This window comes from Xiphias gladius, chromosome 22 (assembly GCF_016859285.1).
Source record: "Xiphias gladius isolate SHS-SW01 ecotype Sanya breed wild chromosome 22, ASM1685928v1, whole genome shotgun sequence".
NCBI classification, from domain to species: domain Eukaryota; kingdom Metazoa; phylum Chordata; class Actinopteri; order Istiophoriformes; family Xiphiidae; genus Xiphias; species Xiphias gladius.
The window spans coordinates 13,462,791-13,481,101 of NC_053421.1; the positions used below are offsets into that span (position 1 = coordinate 13,462,791).

Consider the following 18,311-nt stretch of genomic DNA (forward strand, 5'->3'; position numbering starts at 1 on the left):
TTTACTTTGTAAGACTTTTACTTTGAAGCAGCCACAGTATTGAGTAAGAGATAGCAACTGTGCCCTTGGTGCTTGGTAGCAGCTGTTCTGGATGGATGGATGGAAAAGGATATATTTAGCTGATTTGTGTGAAATATTGTAATAAAGTTCTGGCAGATAAGAAGAGTGGATGAGAAATTAATAATTCCCCACACCTGTGTGATACTTCCATACAACTTAACGTGCAGTAAAGACTACATACAGTGGACAAAAAACAAAAATATATACAGTACATGGATCCCTTTGAGGACAAAACATGTCAGACCTGTGTCTGTTCTTTTGCATAGTATTGGACATAGCCTAGTTTTAATATCACAAAAGGCCAAAATGCCTAAAAAAAAGACTGTTACTATGCAGAAGTACAGTCAATAAATGAATAACTTTGACGAGTGTGGTGTCTTTACATACATGCCGGGAGTTTAGCTTTACCCTCAACACAATTAAAGGACTAGTGAAAATCTGCTTATACAATGAGCTCACACAAAAAACATCCACGAATGACCAAATTACCAGCCTTGAGGTCAGGCTCCAACATAATGAGCTGTGGCATTACTGTGTTGTCCTGTGAGAATACACAGCCAGATCCAGTCACTGGACTAGTGCAGCGGAGGGTGACCGTGACTGTGCCATGCACTCCACCCTCTCTTTTTTCCACCAGCAGAGTTTCTCAAGAAGACAGGGTGTGATTTTCTTTAACTCCTCAAAGACAAATCACGCTGTACATGTCATATGTAAGAGAGACTACGAATGTGGTCTGAGGACAAAGTGAGTCACAGTGGAATACTGTTGCCTGTTCAATAATTCTAGTCGTCATGGAAACTGCAGAGCTGACGAAACACGTTAAATGACTTCAGGGCCTGTCAGTGACAAAATTAATTATTAGAGGAAGTGCATCAGTACAGCTCAGACCTCATTTTACAAGAAAGAAAAAAAAAAAACAAAAAAAAACAAATCACAGTTCAGAAATATCCTGAATATCAATTTGTTCAAACATGTGGTAACTTCAGGCTGGGAAGAATTCCCTGGCATTTCTGACCCACCTAAAAATGGCTATGCTGCTCTTTTCAATGACACAGCAACTAAATTGTCCAGGCCAGTTCAAGTTCCAACCTGTTTATTAACTGGTGTTACTAGGCAGCAAAGTGAAAAGGAAGGTGTGGAAAAGAACTGAGGCAATGACACAAAAAGAAGAAGAGATCAGGGGTTAAAAACTACTTCTCATGCAGCTAATGCTTATTTCATACAACCAGTCTGAATGTGTGAAAGAAAATATGGCACCCACAAAGATGAGGTGCCAGAAGATAAAATGCCCCTCTATCTTTGTCTTGTACTCACAAAACCACTTTATGTTTTGTGCTGTGACAGCATCTGGTTGAGATAAAATTCACAGAATCTGAGAGAATGCAGAGAATAGCTAACACGGCTTTGGCTCTTTGCTCCCTTTCTCTTATTCCTGGTTTCTCTTCCTGTTATTCTGTCTCTCCTGAGAGCCTTTTCCTGTCACCTGATGGTCAGAGATAAAGCACAGAAATATGGAAAAAAGGTTAGGGGGATCGGTAAGGCACATTGCGCTTTCCCTCCTGTCCTCACATTTTTTTTAATAAAAAGCAAACCTTCCACTACTTACATAATAAGACATAGCATAATTGATTCACTCGCAGGCTGACTATCTTATGCTATAAAAATAAAAGCACTTCCTCAAACAGAAGCCGACCTTGGAAATCTGACACGCGTATCTAACCTTTCAGAGAGATCACATTGATTCTTGTTCATTCACACACCAATACAAGACAAAGTATGAGATTTTTATCATGCAGCTACTGAAACTCTTCCTTCAGTCTTTAAAGAGATAGGGGAGTGGGTGTACACAGGGATACATTTCAGTGCCGCTGGCTCATGTGCTCTGCCAGGACAGTGCTAATGGCTGAGTCATGGTGGCCCAATGTTGAGACAGAGACACTGAGCTGATGAATAAGCTCAGTAATGGACAATCATGATGTGGTGGCGAGCTGAAAATCCCCAACCACATTTGGCTCTTTAGGTATCTCCAACAGACCTTCTGATGGTGACAGGGTTCCAGAAGCCAAAGAGTGGCCCATGTATGGCTCTCAGAAGAGATCTGTGGGCTAAAAGCAGCACCAGAGGTGGCGACAAACACTGATAAGGCAGATTATGAGTGCGTGACTCAGCCGAGACACCAAGCAGACAGGCATAGGGCAGACGCAGAGGTGTGAAGTTGTGGTTCTGGGTGCGATCCTGAAAGTGGTGCAATGGGAGAAAGGGGAGAATGTGAACAATGACTGGAAAACTCTAAAGTGGTGTCTGGGCTCATGTGAGATTGTCAAGTGGGTCTAACTAAATGTGGTGGATGATCCAGAAGAAACAGGTGCTAAATCTCACTTGGCAACTTATATAGATAATAAAAACGAAAAAGGAGGAACTCAATGCCCCTTCAGTCTTTTATTAAAAACAGGAAAATATAAATAAAATGTCTTTAGACATATTTACATTGAAGTTTTGACAATTAATATAAACTGACTTTCGTCTTGCCTTAAATTATTACATAAAACAGTCCACCTCTTTTGTCTGTCTCCCCATGCTGAATCACTGATTGACAGGAATCCACAATTATTTACCAGTTACAAAAGTAGTGGTGAACGCCCAAACGTCACTCATCAATGAGGAAGTTGATGAGGGCGGTCCTGGGGGAGAGGATGGCTCTCTTGATGCTGCGCTTGCCGAGAAACTTCTTTCCAAGCGGGCTTTCCAGGATCAGCTGCTGCACCCGCTCTGTATCTTTGGAAGCCTGCAGAGGCACCGTCACTGTCCCACAGGCCTTGTTGTTTATCTGAGGGTGAGAATTAAAGAGGTAAATGGATGGGAGAAGTTTCTAGTAAAAAGTTACAGAAGTAACTGTTGAGTCTCCATCTGACAAAGGTTCTGTCGTGTCAAGCTGTAACTAAAGTCTTCCTTCCTGACCCAAAAGTCCCAAAATAACGGACTCCACCGCCCCTTCCACATATAAACATAGTTAGTGGTAGGTATGGGAAGGGCACTCAGTCTTGCATGTTTAGAAGCAAGTGTATGTGTGCACAAGGCGAATGTGATCTCGTCTCTGGAAGTGGTTGAAAATTAATAGTGTGTGTGTTTTTATGTGTGTGTCTTCGTGTGTGTGTGTGTGCGTGTGTCTGAGGCCACTCAGCCTTGACCTCCCTTCTGGGACAAACCCAAGTATGTGATTAGAGGACAGAGGGAGTGAGGTTGCCTCCACGGGGCCGAGGATGCCCACAACAGAGAGCTCAGTCTGAAGTAAAAGCAACATCATCATCATCGAGCACTGGGAGCTTATACAAATGAATTGTGTGTGTATGTGTGTGTGTATGTGTGTGTTATGGGAGAGCATGCATATAGGATTAATGACTTTTGTGTATGAAAGATGAACAAGAAGTAAACAAGAATGCAGAAATGACAATGTGTAAAGGAGTGTTATTTTCACTCGCGAGCACAGCGAATATGGGTTTGGAGAGAAATAATCACTTTCTCTCTCTCACACACACACACACACACACACACATACACACACACACACACACACACACACACACACACACACACACACACACACACACACACAAAACGATCTCCAGGTTTGCTTTCATTTATATCTTGTCTTTTTTGTCTCTTTGTCAGGGTACAGAGAGAGAATCCAACCAGTGAATCCAACCAGGTGCTGTTAGTCAGCTGACTGTGTTTGGTGTCATCACACATCACATGTGTATATGTGTGTGTGTGTGTGTGTGTGTGTGTGTGTGTGTGTGTGTGTGTGTGTGTGTGTGTGTATAAAGGGGATTAGAGGGTTCTCTCAGGGGATATGACCTGCTAGGGAGAAAACAGTCAGATTAAAGCAGTTTGAGCTTTTATCTATTAACTGAGTCAGTGTTAAAGCCAGTGTGAAGATTGACATACGTGTGTGCGTTCATGTGTGTGTTTGTGTGCATCCATGTGCCAGTGTGAACATGTGTGATGCTTGGATCTGATTCAAGTTGATTTTCTGAACCTTCCCATCACAGCTGGGTATTCCTTCTGATTGTCTGTACAACTCTGAAAGTGCTCGCTCACAGAAACACACACACACACACACACACACACACACACACACACACACACACACAATCACACACCAACTTGCATTCCTGATGTTGACATATGCAGCCAAACTCATGGCTTTCACTATTTATGTGATTGAGTTCACAGGCAGAAAAATAAGCGTAAGAAATGAGAGTGAGAGAGTCAGGAATAACACAGTGGCTCTGGCTCCTGGCTTTTAATTATTGACCCACTTGTCTATTTAGCTTAAAGCCTACCACTTGACATGCAGATGCATAAACACACATATACACACACATACACTTAGAGAGGCGCGCACACACACACACACACACACAGGCTAATCATAGGCCCGCTTGAAAAATTACAGACTATGAATGCAATCATGGAGCTAAGACTTTGAGTTTAAGGGTAGAGAGTTTGAGTGAAAATGCTAGCAGATGCACGAGCAAACCTGTGTGCATATACAGTACCTGTTAACAAAGTTATGTATAAATAATTAAAAAAGGGCTGTAACTTAGTAAAAACGTGTGTGTGTGTGTGTCTGTGTTCCTACCAGTACAGACAGTTCCACAAAGTCGGGGACTTTCAGGTACTCAGGGTCCACAGTCGGCCAGGACTGTTGCAGGACGTCTCTTCCCCGCTGGAGGAGGGGGCTGAGGGGGTTTTTCACCTGGCAAAGACCTGGGGGAGGGGACACAGAAAGGCATCATTGACAATACATTACACTGACACACTAAGGAGATGGTGTCATATGCTAACGTACAGAGAAAAAAAACATTACACCCTTTCAGCCAAGGAGTGCAAAGAAAAATGTTTGAAAATAGAACAAAGTAAAGTAATTTTCTTTTAGTAAAGCAAGACAGAAAAATAGCTGGGGATGACTTTTCTGTGGCTTGTTTTCCTTTATGTTGAGAAATAATACCTCCAAGAAGGGTCATACAACAGCCTAGCTATCCCACCACCCCTTCTTGACTCTCAGTTAAACCAGCAAGTGTACATCCCACTGGAGGCACAAGGGAAGGATGTGAACTTCCTCTATCCTGCCTTGTGTGTGTAAAATTATAAACAACGACTGTGAGTTAGAAAAAGTACAACGTGACAGAGTGCAGCAGGGGTCAAATGTCCCTCACAAGTATGTGCTGTTTAGGAGGGAGTTTTAAAACTACATATGAGCACAATCAAAATGCACACAAGCCACTTATTAAAACACACACCTCTTCCTCCCAACAACGAACTCTCAGTTTTTCCTGACTCTGGCTGTCAGCTGTCAGCTTTTCTCTCAGCTGTGTGCAGAACACTTGTGTACGTGTGTCATCGACAATAAGGGGATGTCCTCCAGGCCAGTGCGGGAGCAAGCTCCCATACGAGGCATGAAAACTGACGCTGGAAGCTTCCTTTCTATTGTTTGTTTTCCACACTAGGTCAAAGCTCTTAATACTGCTTTCAGTTTCGTTTGATGGACAGTGAATGTATTTCAGGTAAGAGGCACTGTAGATTTGTTTCGTTTAAAAAAGTCTCAATGACAGGTTTTACTCAATGACTTAACTGTTGATTACATCACCACTGGGCGTTTACTGGTATTAGATAACCAGCAGTGTCCCCATTACGATTATCTGAGTTAACTTCCTCACACAGATATAAACTACCACAAACTTCACCTACTTTTGTCATTGTGACAGTTTAAAATGTCATCCTCTTTGAAGTCTCCACAGTTAACATTTCTTCCTGCCAACTATTTTCCCCTGAGTGCATACAATGTGTGTGGGTGCACAAGGTAATACTATACTATACTATGATTTGTGAGTTTGCATGTCTCCCACCTGCCCAAAGTTCAGAAGCCAGGTGAGGGGCCATGGGTGCTGTCATCATCACCAGCACAGCCAGAGCTTCCTCAAACTCCACACTGTGCTGCACCACCCTGACTGTCGCGCTCTGAACACAAGCACGCAGTGGAAAAAAAAATGATTTTCAAAGCATTTAGCAATAAAAGATGTGTAAAAATAAAGGAAAAGTGATTCTTTATTTCTAGGTACCGCAGGGCACACTCACACTCAGTGTATTGGTAAGTCCCATCAGACGAGAAATGGCTGCGTTGAAAAGGAAGTCCTCTGTGAAGTAAGATGTCACCTAAAAATACCAAAAAAAAAAAAGACAGGTGACATGTCCAGTGAGTAAAAAAATCATAAAGTCTGAGGCTTTTTGTTCTGTTTAAGTTACTAGACATACAGATGTTGCCGGACAGACTGACCAATTCATGGCATCATTTTGAGTCCGCCTTTGAAGAATTATTAGAAACAAGGATAGGAGCCTCCTCCCTGTTATCATCACGTGTACCAGTTGATGGGACACACACCGTGTCAGCATTCCCCTGCTGAGCCTTCTGGGAAGAAAAACCCATTTGGGAAGGGCCTTAGGGAGGAGGAGGTTGATCACCGAGTCTTTTCTGAGGGACGGATCAAAGGACAGCCTCGGCTTTGGGGGCTTATGGCAAACAGCCTGAGGACCTTTAAAAGCACTAACCCTGAGGGGTGGAGAGAGAGTGAATCAAACCTTGAAGCCAAAGGAGGCTAGTTTGAAAGGAGATGAAGTGGATTTAAAATCAATTTCCATCTCCTTCTTCTCTTACTCTTTAAGAGTAAGAGGGGGTTTCAGGTTGCAATGGATGTTCAGCACTGGATGGAAACTGACTATTCACTGCTGGGCTGTGTTATGGGTGACATATTAACTTGAAGCCCAGCTATCATATAGTACCTTGTAACATGGTATCTCCTACCATGCCTTCCAATGGAACAATCTAGTGCAGAAGTTCAAAGGATAAAAGAAGTCAATTCCTTAATCCCGCACATTAAAAAACAACCACCACAAATAATTGTTACTAGCAGTGAGAGATTCAACTCAAAATAGACTAAGGTGACAGATGCCGTAGGGTATCTTTTTCAAAGAAGATGAACACTTAATTGCTGTGAAAAGCTGAGATTCTGAAAAAAGGGCACTTTACTGACCCTTACTGGTCAGGACTGTTGCAGTATTTCACTCTATTTAATATTTGCACCATGAGACATTTTCAGCCATTCATTCAAGGTCGAAGCCAGTCTGAGGCTATAGAGTCGCTACCTCTTGAATAGCGTAGTTCTTGTTCTCCCAGATCTTCCTAGTCTCTGCCAGCTCCTTCTTCTTCAGCAAAGAGGGGTTGGGGACATCTCCAAGTTGCCGCGCCCCCCTCAGCTTGGTCACCAGCTGCCACAGTCGAGACTGCCATCGCAGAACCCCAGGAAGGGCATCCGCTGAAGCGGTGAACACACACAGACACAGAAGAAAAGGATATTTTGACATATTGTGGGTGAAGCAACTTTTCAAAATTAACTTTTCTTCGTTTGAAATCAACTGATTTCTTTGAGGAGGCAATTCATGACATATAGGTATGGCTTCACACATAACTAACCTCCAGCATAATTCTGAATTGAAATAGCTTAATAATAACTTAACGTGTGAGAGTAATTTTGCAGTAGCGTCTCCGCTCACTCTTGACATTCCAGAGGATGTCCTGTTCAGGTGGTGCAGCGTAAAGGATGTAGAGTCGAACTGTGTCCACGCCGTACTGCTGCACCACCTCTTGGGGGTCCAGGCCGTTGTGTTTGGACTTGCTCATCTTTTCCCATGTCACCTCAATACGACCACCGCCCAATGTCACTGGCTCCTTATCTAGAGGCAGGTTAGGAGCCGGAGATCAGAGATGGCTGGACAAAGTGGCATACTCTTTCAGTCGTCTCATACCTTTTTTTTTTTTTTCCATTCTTTTAATTTCACTGTGTTTAGTTACTAAATTCCATTGTAACTCTGTTTGAATGAATATCTGTCATTTTTATTGCTTCTCTTTAGCTCCTGTTTTATCACATCTAGTAAAAGACAGAAGAAAGAAAAATATATATGGCCTGGACAATCTGAGCCTCTAACACTGGGATCAAGAGGCTTCCCTTTCCCTGTAAGCCACCAGTATCTTGTGTTTATCCGTTAGCAAGCAACAGAGAGAAGCTGGAAATCCTTGGGCGTGAAGCCAATTTTAAGAGGATTCTTCAAAGGATTTCCTGTGATTTGACTTTTGTCAAGAGTAGCTGGTTAACGTGTCAGTCATTTTGGAAAGGCTATAAAGCACAAAACTAGGGAATGCCATCAGCAGCACAAAGGATGAGGTGAGATTACCATCTTAAAAAAAGGAAAATTGTTTTCATGTCTCGCATTTTCTTTTAACTGTCTCTCTCACGATTTTTATGCCTTTCAGTTTTATCTGGCAGAGCCACATGGAGGGAAGCCCTAACCGCTCCCATCTGTTACAGATGTGTCACAGCTTGCAGATTCAGATAGTGTGTACCTGTGAAGTCTATTTCTTCTCTCTTTAGGTACTGGCCGCTGTCAGCCAGTTTGAAAGTCTGGCCCTTGATCAGACCCTGAACCAGCAGCTTCCGAAAAGGCTCCCTGAAATGCACAAATAAGGTTCATTAACATACATACACTAAATGTCCATGCACAGCAAGAGCAGATAAGCCACAATGTACTCCACCTGTGAGCCACAAGACTCTGGTCCTCGCAGAAGTGACAGAAGAAGCGAGCATAGTACAAGTGCATGACAGCGTGCTCCTTCCCTCCGATGTACACGTCAACAGGCAGCCAGTGATCTGCTAGGTGGCGCTCAAAAGGCCTGTGGAGGAAAAGCAGGTTTAGGGAGGCCATGAACCATGGAGCTATCACTGAATTCATGTTAAGCTGTTATCAGGAGCAACGTTGAGTTAAAAAGAACCAAAAAAAGGGTGAAGAAGTTCAAGTGTCAGTGTGGGAGACTATTTTTTTGCACCGCACTTCCCTGAGATCATTTCTCAAACACCGTGTCAAGTACATCAACATCCTTTTTCCTTCCTTAGATTTTCTGCTGAAGAAGTTTATGCAGAAGTTTTTTTTTCTATTCATCCATGGAAGCTTTCACTGCTTATGCCAAATACTCTATTCTTCTTTGATTTATTCCAAGAAAACTGCTGTTGCTGCTTCTATAAATATCAAATGCACGACTTCCTATTCCAAGGGGTTTTTTTTCCTTTAATTTCCAGGAAACACAAACACTACAAGTTTAAAACAGCAAATATAAGAGATTTGTTGGCCTGGACATGCTACATGGTATTATATTATGTTACCCCTTAGTTTTATTTTTCCACTTCTAGTATGTATTATTTGTTCATTTCAATCTTTGATGATGCATTGAACAGCATTTCAATATCTGGAATATTTCCCCTGACTTTATCTAATTGTGGTGCTGAAATTTTAAATGTAGTTTTCCACTGTTATGCTCAATTTTAACTTTGTTTTGAAAGGTGCTGTGAAAAGTTTATTATTATAATCATTATTCTTATTAGATTAATCAACACTGGAGGCAGCAAAGTAGACTTTTGTTTACATAAAATTCACATCACATCCTTTTGAAATCATTTTATCAGATAGCAGTGGCTGTTATGTGCCTTGTTAGATATGCACAAACATGTCCTCTAGGGGGCAGGCTGAATCTGACATACAAGCATCCATGGATGTAGCTCACAGAAGCATCCTGACACCTCATCTATCTTACTGGCTTCAGACTCACAGAAATTCTTTTTTTTTTTTTTTTTTTTTTTTAAATGTACTAAAGTACTGAGTGTTTAAAGTCCGGCTCCTGAACACTCCCTCTGTACTCGGCTTCTCGTGTTACCAGTTAAGTGAAGAATTCAACAGGAAAGCAGCATGTGATTAGCCTGACTGGTGCGATGGGCAGCAGAGGCAGGGACTCCAGCGACAGTAATGATGCTTTTTGGGGCAGACTGCTATCTCTGTGTGTAACCGTTCACACCAGTCATTACTCTCTTCCACACCTCTCTGCCTCCCGCCCTCCGTCTCTGGCTGATGGTGTCTCCAGATAATTGAACCGGGGAAAAGAGTTATAAACTCTCAAGGCTGAAAATAATTTAGCCTGTTTGTTGGCATGAGGCCAGGGAGCTCTAATATACAAACACACACACAGGCACACGCACACACACTCTTCCATGTAACACCCCATTCCCATTTCCTTCCTCTGACTTGCTATTTTCAGCATCTCTTGCTTCCCATTTTCATCGTTTCCCCTTGTGCACATAAGTCTCAGCAGGCCAACTGAAATGCACAAATAGTGTAATTGCATTTTCTGTTGTGCCATAATCTTTCCCGTTAAGAAAAGTGATGGAGAGAGCAGCCCCCCCCCCCTTTTTTAAAGCTGCTTTACAGCTAGGTCAGGGCACTGGGAAATTAATCTCTTTTGTTAAGCTCAAGGTATCGCCACCATCCCAGCAGGTGACAGCCATGGCTCCATAATCTCTATTGGCAGGGAATGCAACTTTCAGGCAAGTGTGTGTCTGTGTGAAAGAGTATGTAAAGAGAGTGCACACAGGCAGTATATGCATGTTTGAAATGGGTAAGTGGGGGTAATCTTACAGTGAGCATAGAGTGTAACTTTCTGAGAGTACATATGGAACAAAGTGTGTGTGTGGAAGTGCAATGTGTGTGTGAGGCAAGAGAGAAAATCAAGCTTGTATTTATATAGGAAAGATTACATAAAGAAAATTTTATTTTTTAGACTCTTCTCCAACCATTTCTTTCCACAATTTTCTTTTCTTTTTGTTTCATTTTTATTTAAACAAAGGGTCAAAATAAGATCTGTGCAATTTGTGATCCAATATGTCACAGTGCAAGTAAAAAGAATGTAACAGGAAAAGTAAATAAATAGGCTTGCTTTTTCCTGGCTTCACTGATTCAAACAAAAAAAAATACAGAAAGTGAAGTCTAAGGAGGAGGCTGTTCATACCTGTCAGGGTTATGAGGGTCAGTGTATCTAAAATAATACCAGGCTGAGTCCACAAATGTGTCCATGGTGTCAGTCTCCCTCCTCGCTGGGCCCTTACATCTGACAGGAGTGAGAGAGACAAAGAGAGTTGGCAGAGGCAGCACAAAAATCAATATTAGGCTGACAAATTAGAAAGCGAGCAAATGAACGATCCCTGTTTGTATGATTTGAGAAATGGCACATTATGTGATATGTGTGATATGTGTGTATGTGTGTGTGTGTGTGTGTGTGTGTGTGTGTGTGTGTGTGTGTGTGTGTGTGTGTGTGTGTGTGTGTGTGTAAAGCTGGCTCCATCTGGCTGTTGGGGTCATGTCCCTGTAGAGAAGCTAAAGTGAAGCCAGACTGGCACCAGAGCTCTGTTCCTGTGCCCTGACTAACAGGCTGTGCTAACAGGGAACCAAGTTGCAGGCCAAACACATGATCACGTGATTGTGTTGGAAATGCCACCTTAGGCCCCTTTCTATCCAAGCCAAATAGCACTTGGGTACGTGATGCGAATCTGCCAGCATCACTTTCACAGTGGAGGAGAGGACATTGGCAAAGACAAGGAAAAAGAGAGCTTTTGGAAAGTGTTTTTCGTTTCAGATTTAACGCACTTAATGTAACAGTGAAAGCATCTGCCTTTTACTTTATAATGAGTCTCAATAGATTTAAATCAGTGTCCCAGAAAGATAAACAGAGAAGCAGCTCTGAGTTTTGCTACACTATGTGCAACAGAGCAGGTATTGTTTGCTGGACCTTATGGGATGTCTCTTTTTTGTCTTTCTGTCTGTCTCTCCAACATTTTCCTTCAGACAGACATTTGTATCACAGTCATTTTTTTTAAATCTCACACTCTCTAATATAGACACACACATCAAGAGGCCAAATCCCGCGACTACCTAATATACAAGTCTACAGTAAGGCTGTGATGATGGGGTAAGAGCTGAAGGTTGCCTAGCAACAGGGCTAAGGTGTAGAACGTTAATATTTGGAAGCCAGGTGTTATTTCATATGAAGGAAACCAGATGAGAACATTTACATCACACACACAAGAATCCAAAAATAGAAACCTCACAAAACACAGAAAAGAACAAAAAAAATTTGCTTGAGCAAGTAAGATTTCTCACCTCATCTCTCATGCCAGTCTGGCCAATCAGAGGCCAGATTGTGGTAATTTGACAGACAGCTGATGTCAGCTACAGTCAGACTAGTGAGGATCACATTAGACGATTCACACAGATGCGTCTGTGGAGATGGCCCCTCTCTAAACCATGACAGGAGCATAACAACCAAACTAGGTAACTACATCTGAAGCAACCTGTGTGCATGAGTGTGTGTTTGCAGGATGAGCCAGAAAGAGCCAAAAGGCTCTCAAACAGATGAGGCAAGAGAGGCAGCTGCCCACTCCGCGAAAGCTCTCTTCCCATGGAAAATAGCCCTCCATCTGCTGTGTGTCTGCGTGACTGCTTACGAATGTGTGTGTGTGTGTATGAGTGTGTATGTATGTGTGCTGTGCTAACTAGGTGGTCTCTTGCTTTACCTGCGAATTCATGAAACATCACACACCTGCATGCACACCCTCCTTTGCCAGGCTAAGCTGAGGCAGGCCAATTTACAGTGCAGCGGAGGGTCAGAGACGAGATGGGCACACAGGAAATGACTTCCTCAAGGACAGATAAAACTCCATTTCTGTCGCCCATCTCTCATCTCTCTGCACGTCTGTGTTCCACTCAAACTTTAATTGGACATAGTCGACGAGTGAAGAGAACAAATTTCCACAGACACTTAACAACAGAGGGGAGATGGGAAGAGGGAAGATAACAGCGTCTCTCTGATTATAGCCATCAATCACCACTGATGGGAGGAATTATAGTAGCTCTGTGGAAGTGTGTGAACACAAACCTGATGACTTGTGCCATCTGCAACTGAGTGGCCCATTGTTTTAATCAACAGGGTGCCATGATGGTGATTAGTGTTATTCAGAGAGGAATTCCCACGTCAGCGAGGGACTCTGGAGAACGCTGGCTGAGTACGCATTCTGCACGCACAAACATTTTCATTCACTGAGATGACTCGATGGGGAGACCTGTGCACAAAAGGTAAATGCGTGTGCGTGCGTGTGTGTCTTGAGAGGCACAGCTGGCTGATGCAACCTCCATCATCATCTCATGCTGCTCCTGTCACAGATGCCACTCATTACATAATCCCGTCAGAACAAAAGCATTAATCAAACAATCCACAGGCCCGCTCTCAGTGCTCTGTGTTCTTGTAAAGCTGTCAGTCCTCTCAGCCTGCCTGACAGCCGCATCATTTATGTCAGTGCTGGTCTCCTGAGGAAATACAGGAAGTACAGAGGAGAGTCTGTCACTTGAGCGGGTTTACACATAATTCAATTCTCACTCTGCAAAAACCATATTAGAAAGGATCATTTCCCCAATCGCTTATGTTGTGCCAAAAAGAAATAACACCTCCTCCACCCTATTCTGCATCCTATTTACAAATTCGCATAGCCGAGTGGGGCTGCTGATCTGCTAATGTTGCAGTGCTTCAGGAGGTAGTGGTGACTCAGTGACTGGCTCAAGGGCAATTCAGCAGGGTTTTTTGCTTCCTGTCCAAGTGGTGGCTAAGATCCACACCTGAACAAAGGCTTTGTCCATATGACTAAGTGAAGGTATTAAGGCGTTCCCAAGACTTTTCAAATCTTAGGGTCTTGTTAGTGAAATGTAAATACTAAGTTTAGACAAAGCAGAGGTCACTATTTTAATGTCAAAATCATATGTTTAAGTCAGTTGGTGCCAATATTTTTGGCTTATGATCTGTTAAAACTAAGGAATGTCTTCAAGTCACATATGCCTATGAGCTGTGACCAGACCCACCAGAGTGATTTTATCTTCTAACTTAAGTTTGTTTCATTTGAGTTACTGATAAGGGCATGACAAAGTAAAAACAACAAAATTCAGACTGTATTTTTAATTTTTTTTGCTTACCTATTAGTCTTCTCACAACCCTTCAGATTTATGTTGTGCCTCGGTAAGACAACAAATAAGCATATTTTTCCCAAAATGTTGAACTACTCCTTAAAGTGCTAATCTTGAAGGGTGTCTGTCTTGTGAATTTGGCAACAATTCCATAGACTTGTAGTTACATTTTAAGTGTTTTAATGATTCATAACCCGGAGAGTTTTATTTAGAAGAGTAGCCAGCTGTTGAAGGTGACGAGCCGACGAATGACGGTGTTCTCAAAAAGAAATACACTACAGACAAGCACACCGTTTACGGTAATTGTATCCTGTATCATTATCTCATACTTTTGCAATGACTTGAAGAAAAATAAACAGTTTTTGTTCTCGGCTAACGAGCCGCAGCTGAAAAGCAGAACTAGCTGCTACAGTACATAATTCATTATATATAGACAAACATTTCACAAGTAAGAATTCTAAAATTTATTATGTGGTTAATTTACCTGTCCCTAATAATACTGTATTTTGCGTTGTAGGTAAGTCAGCCACTGATATTGGGCGAATTATTCACTGACTCTGCATGATGTGCGTTGTTCTATGAGCATTTTTGCATGCATTTTAAGGGACGGCGACAACACCACCATTACAAGAAAATACTTTATAAACTGATTGTATACATATATACACGCATAAATATATATACACACACACACACACAAATATATATGTATGTATATATACAGACAAAGACACACAGACACACACACACACACACACACATATATATATATATAAATGTATATGTATATGTATATGTGTGTGTGTGTGTGTGTGTGTGTGTGTGTGTGTGTGTGTGTGTGTGTGATTATAGGATAAAAATACCTGGAGAACAGACAATTTAGGCTTGTAGCGAATCCTTAGGGAGATATAATTCAAAGTCACAAACAGCTGCTACACTGATAATATAGATGCATAAATGCAAAACAGGCTTTTCCTCAGGATGCAATATATTGATGATAACATGAATGAGAACCATATAGATGAAGCATACAGATGAGTTTGCGTGTAATGTACCAATAAAACATAAAATTAAAAGTTAAATATCGCGGTGTTCTCACCTGGGACATGTACAGTTGACCCAGTCATGAGCAGCCTCCAGAGGAGACGCCCCCTTTCCTGTAAGAGATGGCAGCTTTGGTAATGTAACTGGTAATTCCTCCTCAGGGACTGCAACTGGACCGCAAGACCCACAGTGCACCACAGGGATGGGTGTGCCCCAATACCGCTGTCTTGATATCAACCAGTCCCTGAGCTTGGAGCTGGTAAGGTGGCCGCCAACCTTCTGATCTCTGGCCTTCTGGGTAATGTAGTCAAAGGCCTTCTCTCTGGTGAGGCCTGAGAACTACAGAAAGAAGAGGACAAAAAAGTGAGGCATTCACTTTTTTCATTTTCTACAAAAATTAAAGAGAGAATGTGTACAAGTGTACTACTAGACCAGTATGTGAATTATCATATTTCAATAATCGTGAGTCTTTTGTATATTATTGATGGCGTGCTCGTCATCAACAGTGCTGACCTCATCAGAGTTAATCAAAGTTTGCGTCCCGTCCTGGTCACTTTTCAGCACTGTCGTCCACCGAAGAGAAAGAGCTCTGGCTACAGATAGATCTTCCTCACAAGAGTCCGGGATACCTGTCAGACACAGTAAAAAAAAAATGGACATACAAAAACACACATATAACCGATCTCTTGAGAGAGGAATAAAGCTCCCCCCCTGGTGATGTTTAGCATGTTGTGATGCAACAAATCCCATGAGTTTCACCTCCACACTCTGTGAGACAAACACCCACTGGTTTCACATCATTACGGCAACGATAATACTGTGTGGTAAAGACATACAGCAAATATGGAATTTTCAAAATTTTAAGAACCTTGGGTCAGTACCTTTTGCACAATCAGGCTTTATATACATCTCCTTGTTTGCTGAATAATGACTTTTACATGTTTCCACTTTATCAGATGACTGCTTGGAGAGGTCAAGTGTTCCTATTAGTTCATATATTCTGTCTATAGTATCAGCTCAAAGAATTTAGTATAAATGAATACTTAGTAATTATAGTTTGCGGGTGATTGTGAAACCCCACCTACACACATGCACACAAGCACTCCACCAATAACTCACCAATTACAGTGTCCAGATAGCCATCAAACGCCTCTTTGTGCGAGATGACCAGGGGAACCTCGTGGCCGGTGAACAGGTTGCGAGCGGTGACCTCTGTCAGGGAGTCTGGAGAGCAGAGGGCAGGGGAACATGAGAGAGGCAGCGCTGCTTGCCCCGGTAGCTCATTATCAACAATCATTAACCACTGTCAAAGAGGAAACCTCAAGGGAATCGCAATTTATATACAGTCAGTCAACTACAACTACTACAGCCATACCTTGACAGTACAATGGTTAAATTAGGATATTTACATGAGTACACAGTCCCAAACAGGCATCCATTCAGGTGCTATGGAATATATGTAAACAATTACTTTGTAAATCGTAATTGAGATGCCCAAAAAAAACACATAGTTCCTTCTTCATATCATGATAGAATTTTTACTATTGCACTGCTTTGTTAATTAGGCACTGCTCAACAAAGAGCACACATAATATGCAAAGGATCATGACCTTTTCAAGGAACCTTTTCAAGTGCTGACAGCACGCAAGTGTAGAGCCAATTCACCCCTGAAATAGTAATTAATTATGCTGCTGATAAGGTAAAATCTAATTTTGTATCTTTCCCCCGCCTCGAAAAAGCAGGAAATCATACACCTTGACAGACGACCAAAACTCAGGCTGGGGTCAGTGTAGAGAGATGCTCACCTCTGCCCGGCTGAAAGGCTTTCTCCAGGGCAGAGCGCACCGAGCTGCTACCATGCAGCAGTCGGTGGGAGGGCAGGATGGCTAGGAAGGCCGCTCCGAACACCGTCTCTGGTGAGGAGCTGTAGGCTGACAGGGTCTCCCCCGTCTCCTCCCCGTTCACCTGGGAGATAAGAGAAGAAGCAGGTGGGAACCTCTCAGCGTCTTAGTGTCGACAGCTGCAATGGAGCCGAGTTAATGAGGAGGACCGTCTGTCTCCTCGGGCTGTCACCTAAAGTGGTTTATTTTAAAATATCATGTCTACCACGTACATTAAACACATTACATGGGAAGTTATCGGTCATCACGGAAGCATCTCTGGTTTTATAATACAGATTTAAGCATTTCAGTGGTGAACCAATCCAGTCATTAAATAGTTGGTGGTCACACAGCACAAGTTTTGTAATTGATTAATAGTTTATTAAGTAAAAAACTCCAATATTTTCCAAGTACTCCATCTTAAATTCAAAGGGCAGCTTTCTCTTCGCTGCTGAATACTTTGCGAAGGTGAATTTTGGATGGATTGCCATGAAATTTGGAACATTCATGTTCCCCATCACGAGGAATCGTTATAACTTGGTTGATCCCTTAAGTTTTCCTTTGTCAATATCAACAAGATAAAATTTGCCAAAAAATGTGTTGAACATGTTAAAATTTATACCTGTTAAAAATCAGCATGATAGCACGCTGACGTTAGCATTTAGCTCAAAGCAACGTTTGTGTTTAGGTACCAGTAAGATTTGTTTTTCATGGAAACAAAGCACATCCTTATATATGAAACTAAATACTACTTGACATTCACTGTCTTTGCACTTGGTTTCCTGTTGTATCTGTTCTTCTCTTGAGCACTGAAGGCAGTGTAATTCCTGTGTATACTGATTATTGTATACAGAGAGAATGATAATAAATTTTGCCTTAAACCAGCCACACATAGCTGCTAGCATGGCTGTAGACTCTTAGTCTTGTTTGTTTGTGGGTTAGAGCAAGTAAGGTTGTTTTAAGACATCAAGTGTGGGCTCCAGTACTTTGTGAAATGTATTTGTCACCATTTTTTTTTAATTTTATAGAAGAAATAATTGACAAATAAACTGATAAAATTGTCAGTTGGAGCCCCAATTAACAAATAACATCTTGACTGTGAGATGTATGCAACATGTGCTGTATGTAGCTCTTTGACATATAATAAGGCTACAATGTCTATAATCCCATAATTACTTAGAGATGACACACTCAATTTAGGGGGTTCTAGGGTAATTATTGCATGCCATGTTGCAAAAGACATACTAATACATATCTTCAGCCCCCTGGGGAGATAATTCAGTGAAGGGTTCCTATGACAATGTTTGATGATGTAATATAAGACAAGCAGCCAATTAACTTAACGACCTCTGGTCTTCATTGGTGCATTCTGACAGAGAAACC

General features: G+C 42.0%; 1 protein-coding gene across 3 annotated transcripts in view; it reads right to left on the reverse strand.

Moving 5' to 3' along the window:
- Nucleotides 1-941: 941 nt before the first annotated feature.
- The window catches only part of lars2 (leucyl-tRNA synthetase 2, mitochondrial), a 33,118-nt gene continuing 15,748 nt past the window's right edge, over nucleotides 942-18,311 (reverse strand). For 2 of the 3 annotated variants that reach the window (XM_040118610.1, XM_040118612.1), the window contains exons 9-21: nucleotides 16,854-17,013; nucleotides 16,168-16,272; nucleotides 15,562-15,677; nucleotides 15,104-15,387; nucleotides 11,006-11,104; nucleotides 8,708-8,845; nucleotides 8,519-8,622; nucleotides 7,672-7,851; nucleotides 7,264-7,433; nucleotides 6,199-6,276; nucleotides 5,970-6,081; nucleotides 4,703-4,830; nucleotides 942-2,887 (exon numbers count right to left, since the gene is read on the reverse strand). In XM_040118610.1, the coding sequence (XP_039974544.1) occupies nucleotides 2,708-2,887; nucleotides 4,703-4,830; nucleotides 5,970-6,081; nucleotides 6,199-6,276; nucleotides 7,264-7,433; nucleotides 7,672-7,851; nucleotides 8,519-8,622; nucleotides 8,708-8,845; nucleotides 11,006-11,104; nucleotides 15,104-15,387; nucleotides 15,562-15,677; nucleotides 16,168-16,272; nucleotides 16,854-17,013 (1,854 nt within the window). In that variant the 3' untranslated portion in view covers nucleotides 942-2,707. The remainder of the gene's footprint in view (nucleotides 2,888-4,702; nucleotides 4,831-5,969; nucleotides 6,082-6,198; nucleotides 6,277-7,263; nucleotides 7,434-7,671; nucleotides 7,852-8,518; nucleotides 8,623-8,707; nucleotides 8,846-11,005; nucleotides 11,105-15,103; nucleotides 15,388-15,561; nucleotides 15,678-16,167; nucleotides 16,273-16,853; nucleotides 17,014-18,311) is intronic. The other variant, XM_040118611.1, reaches the window with a different exon arrangement.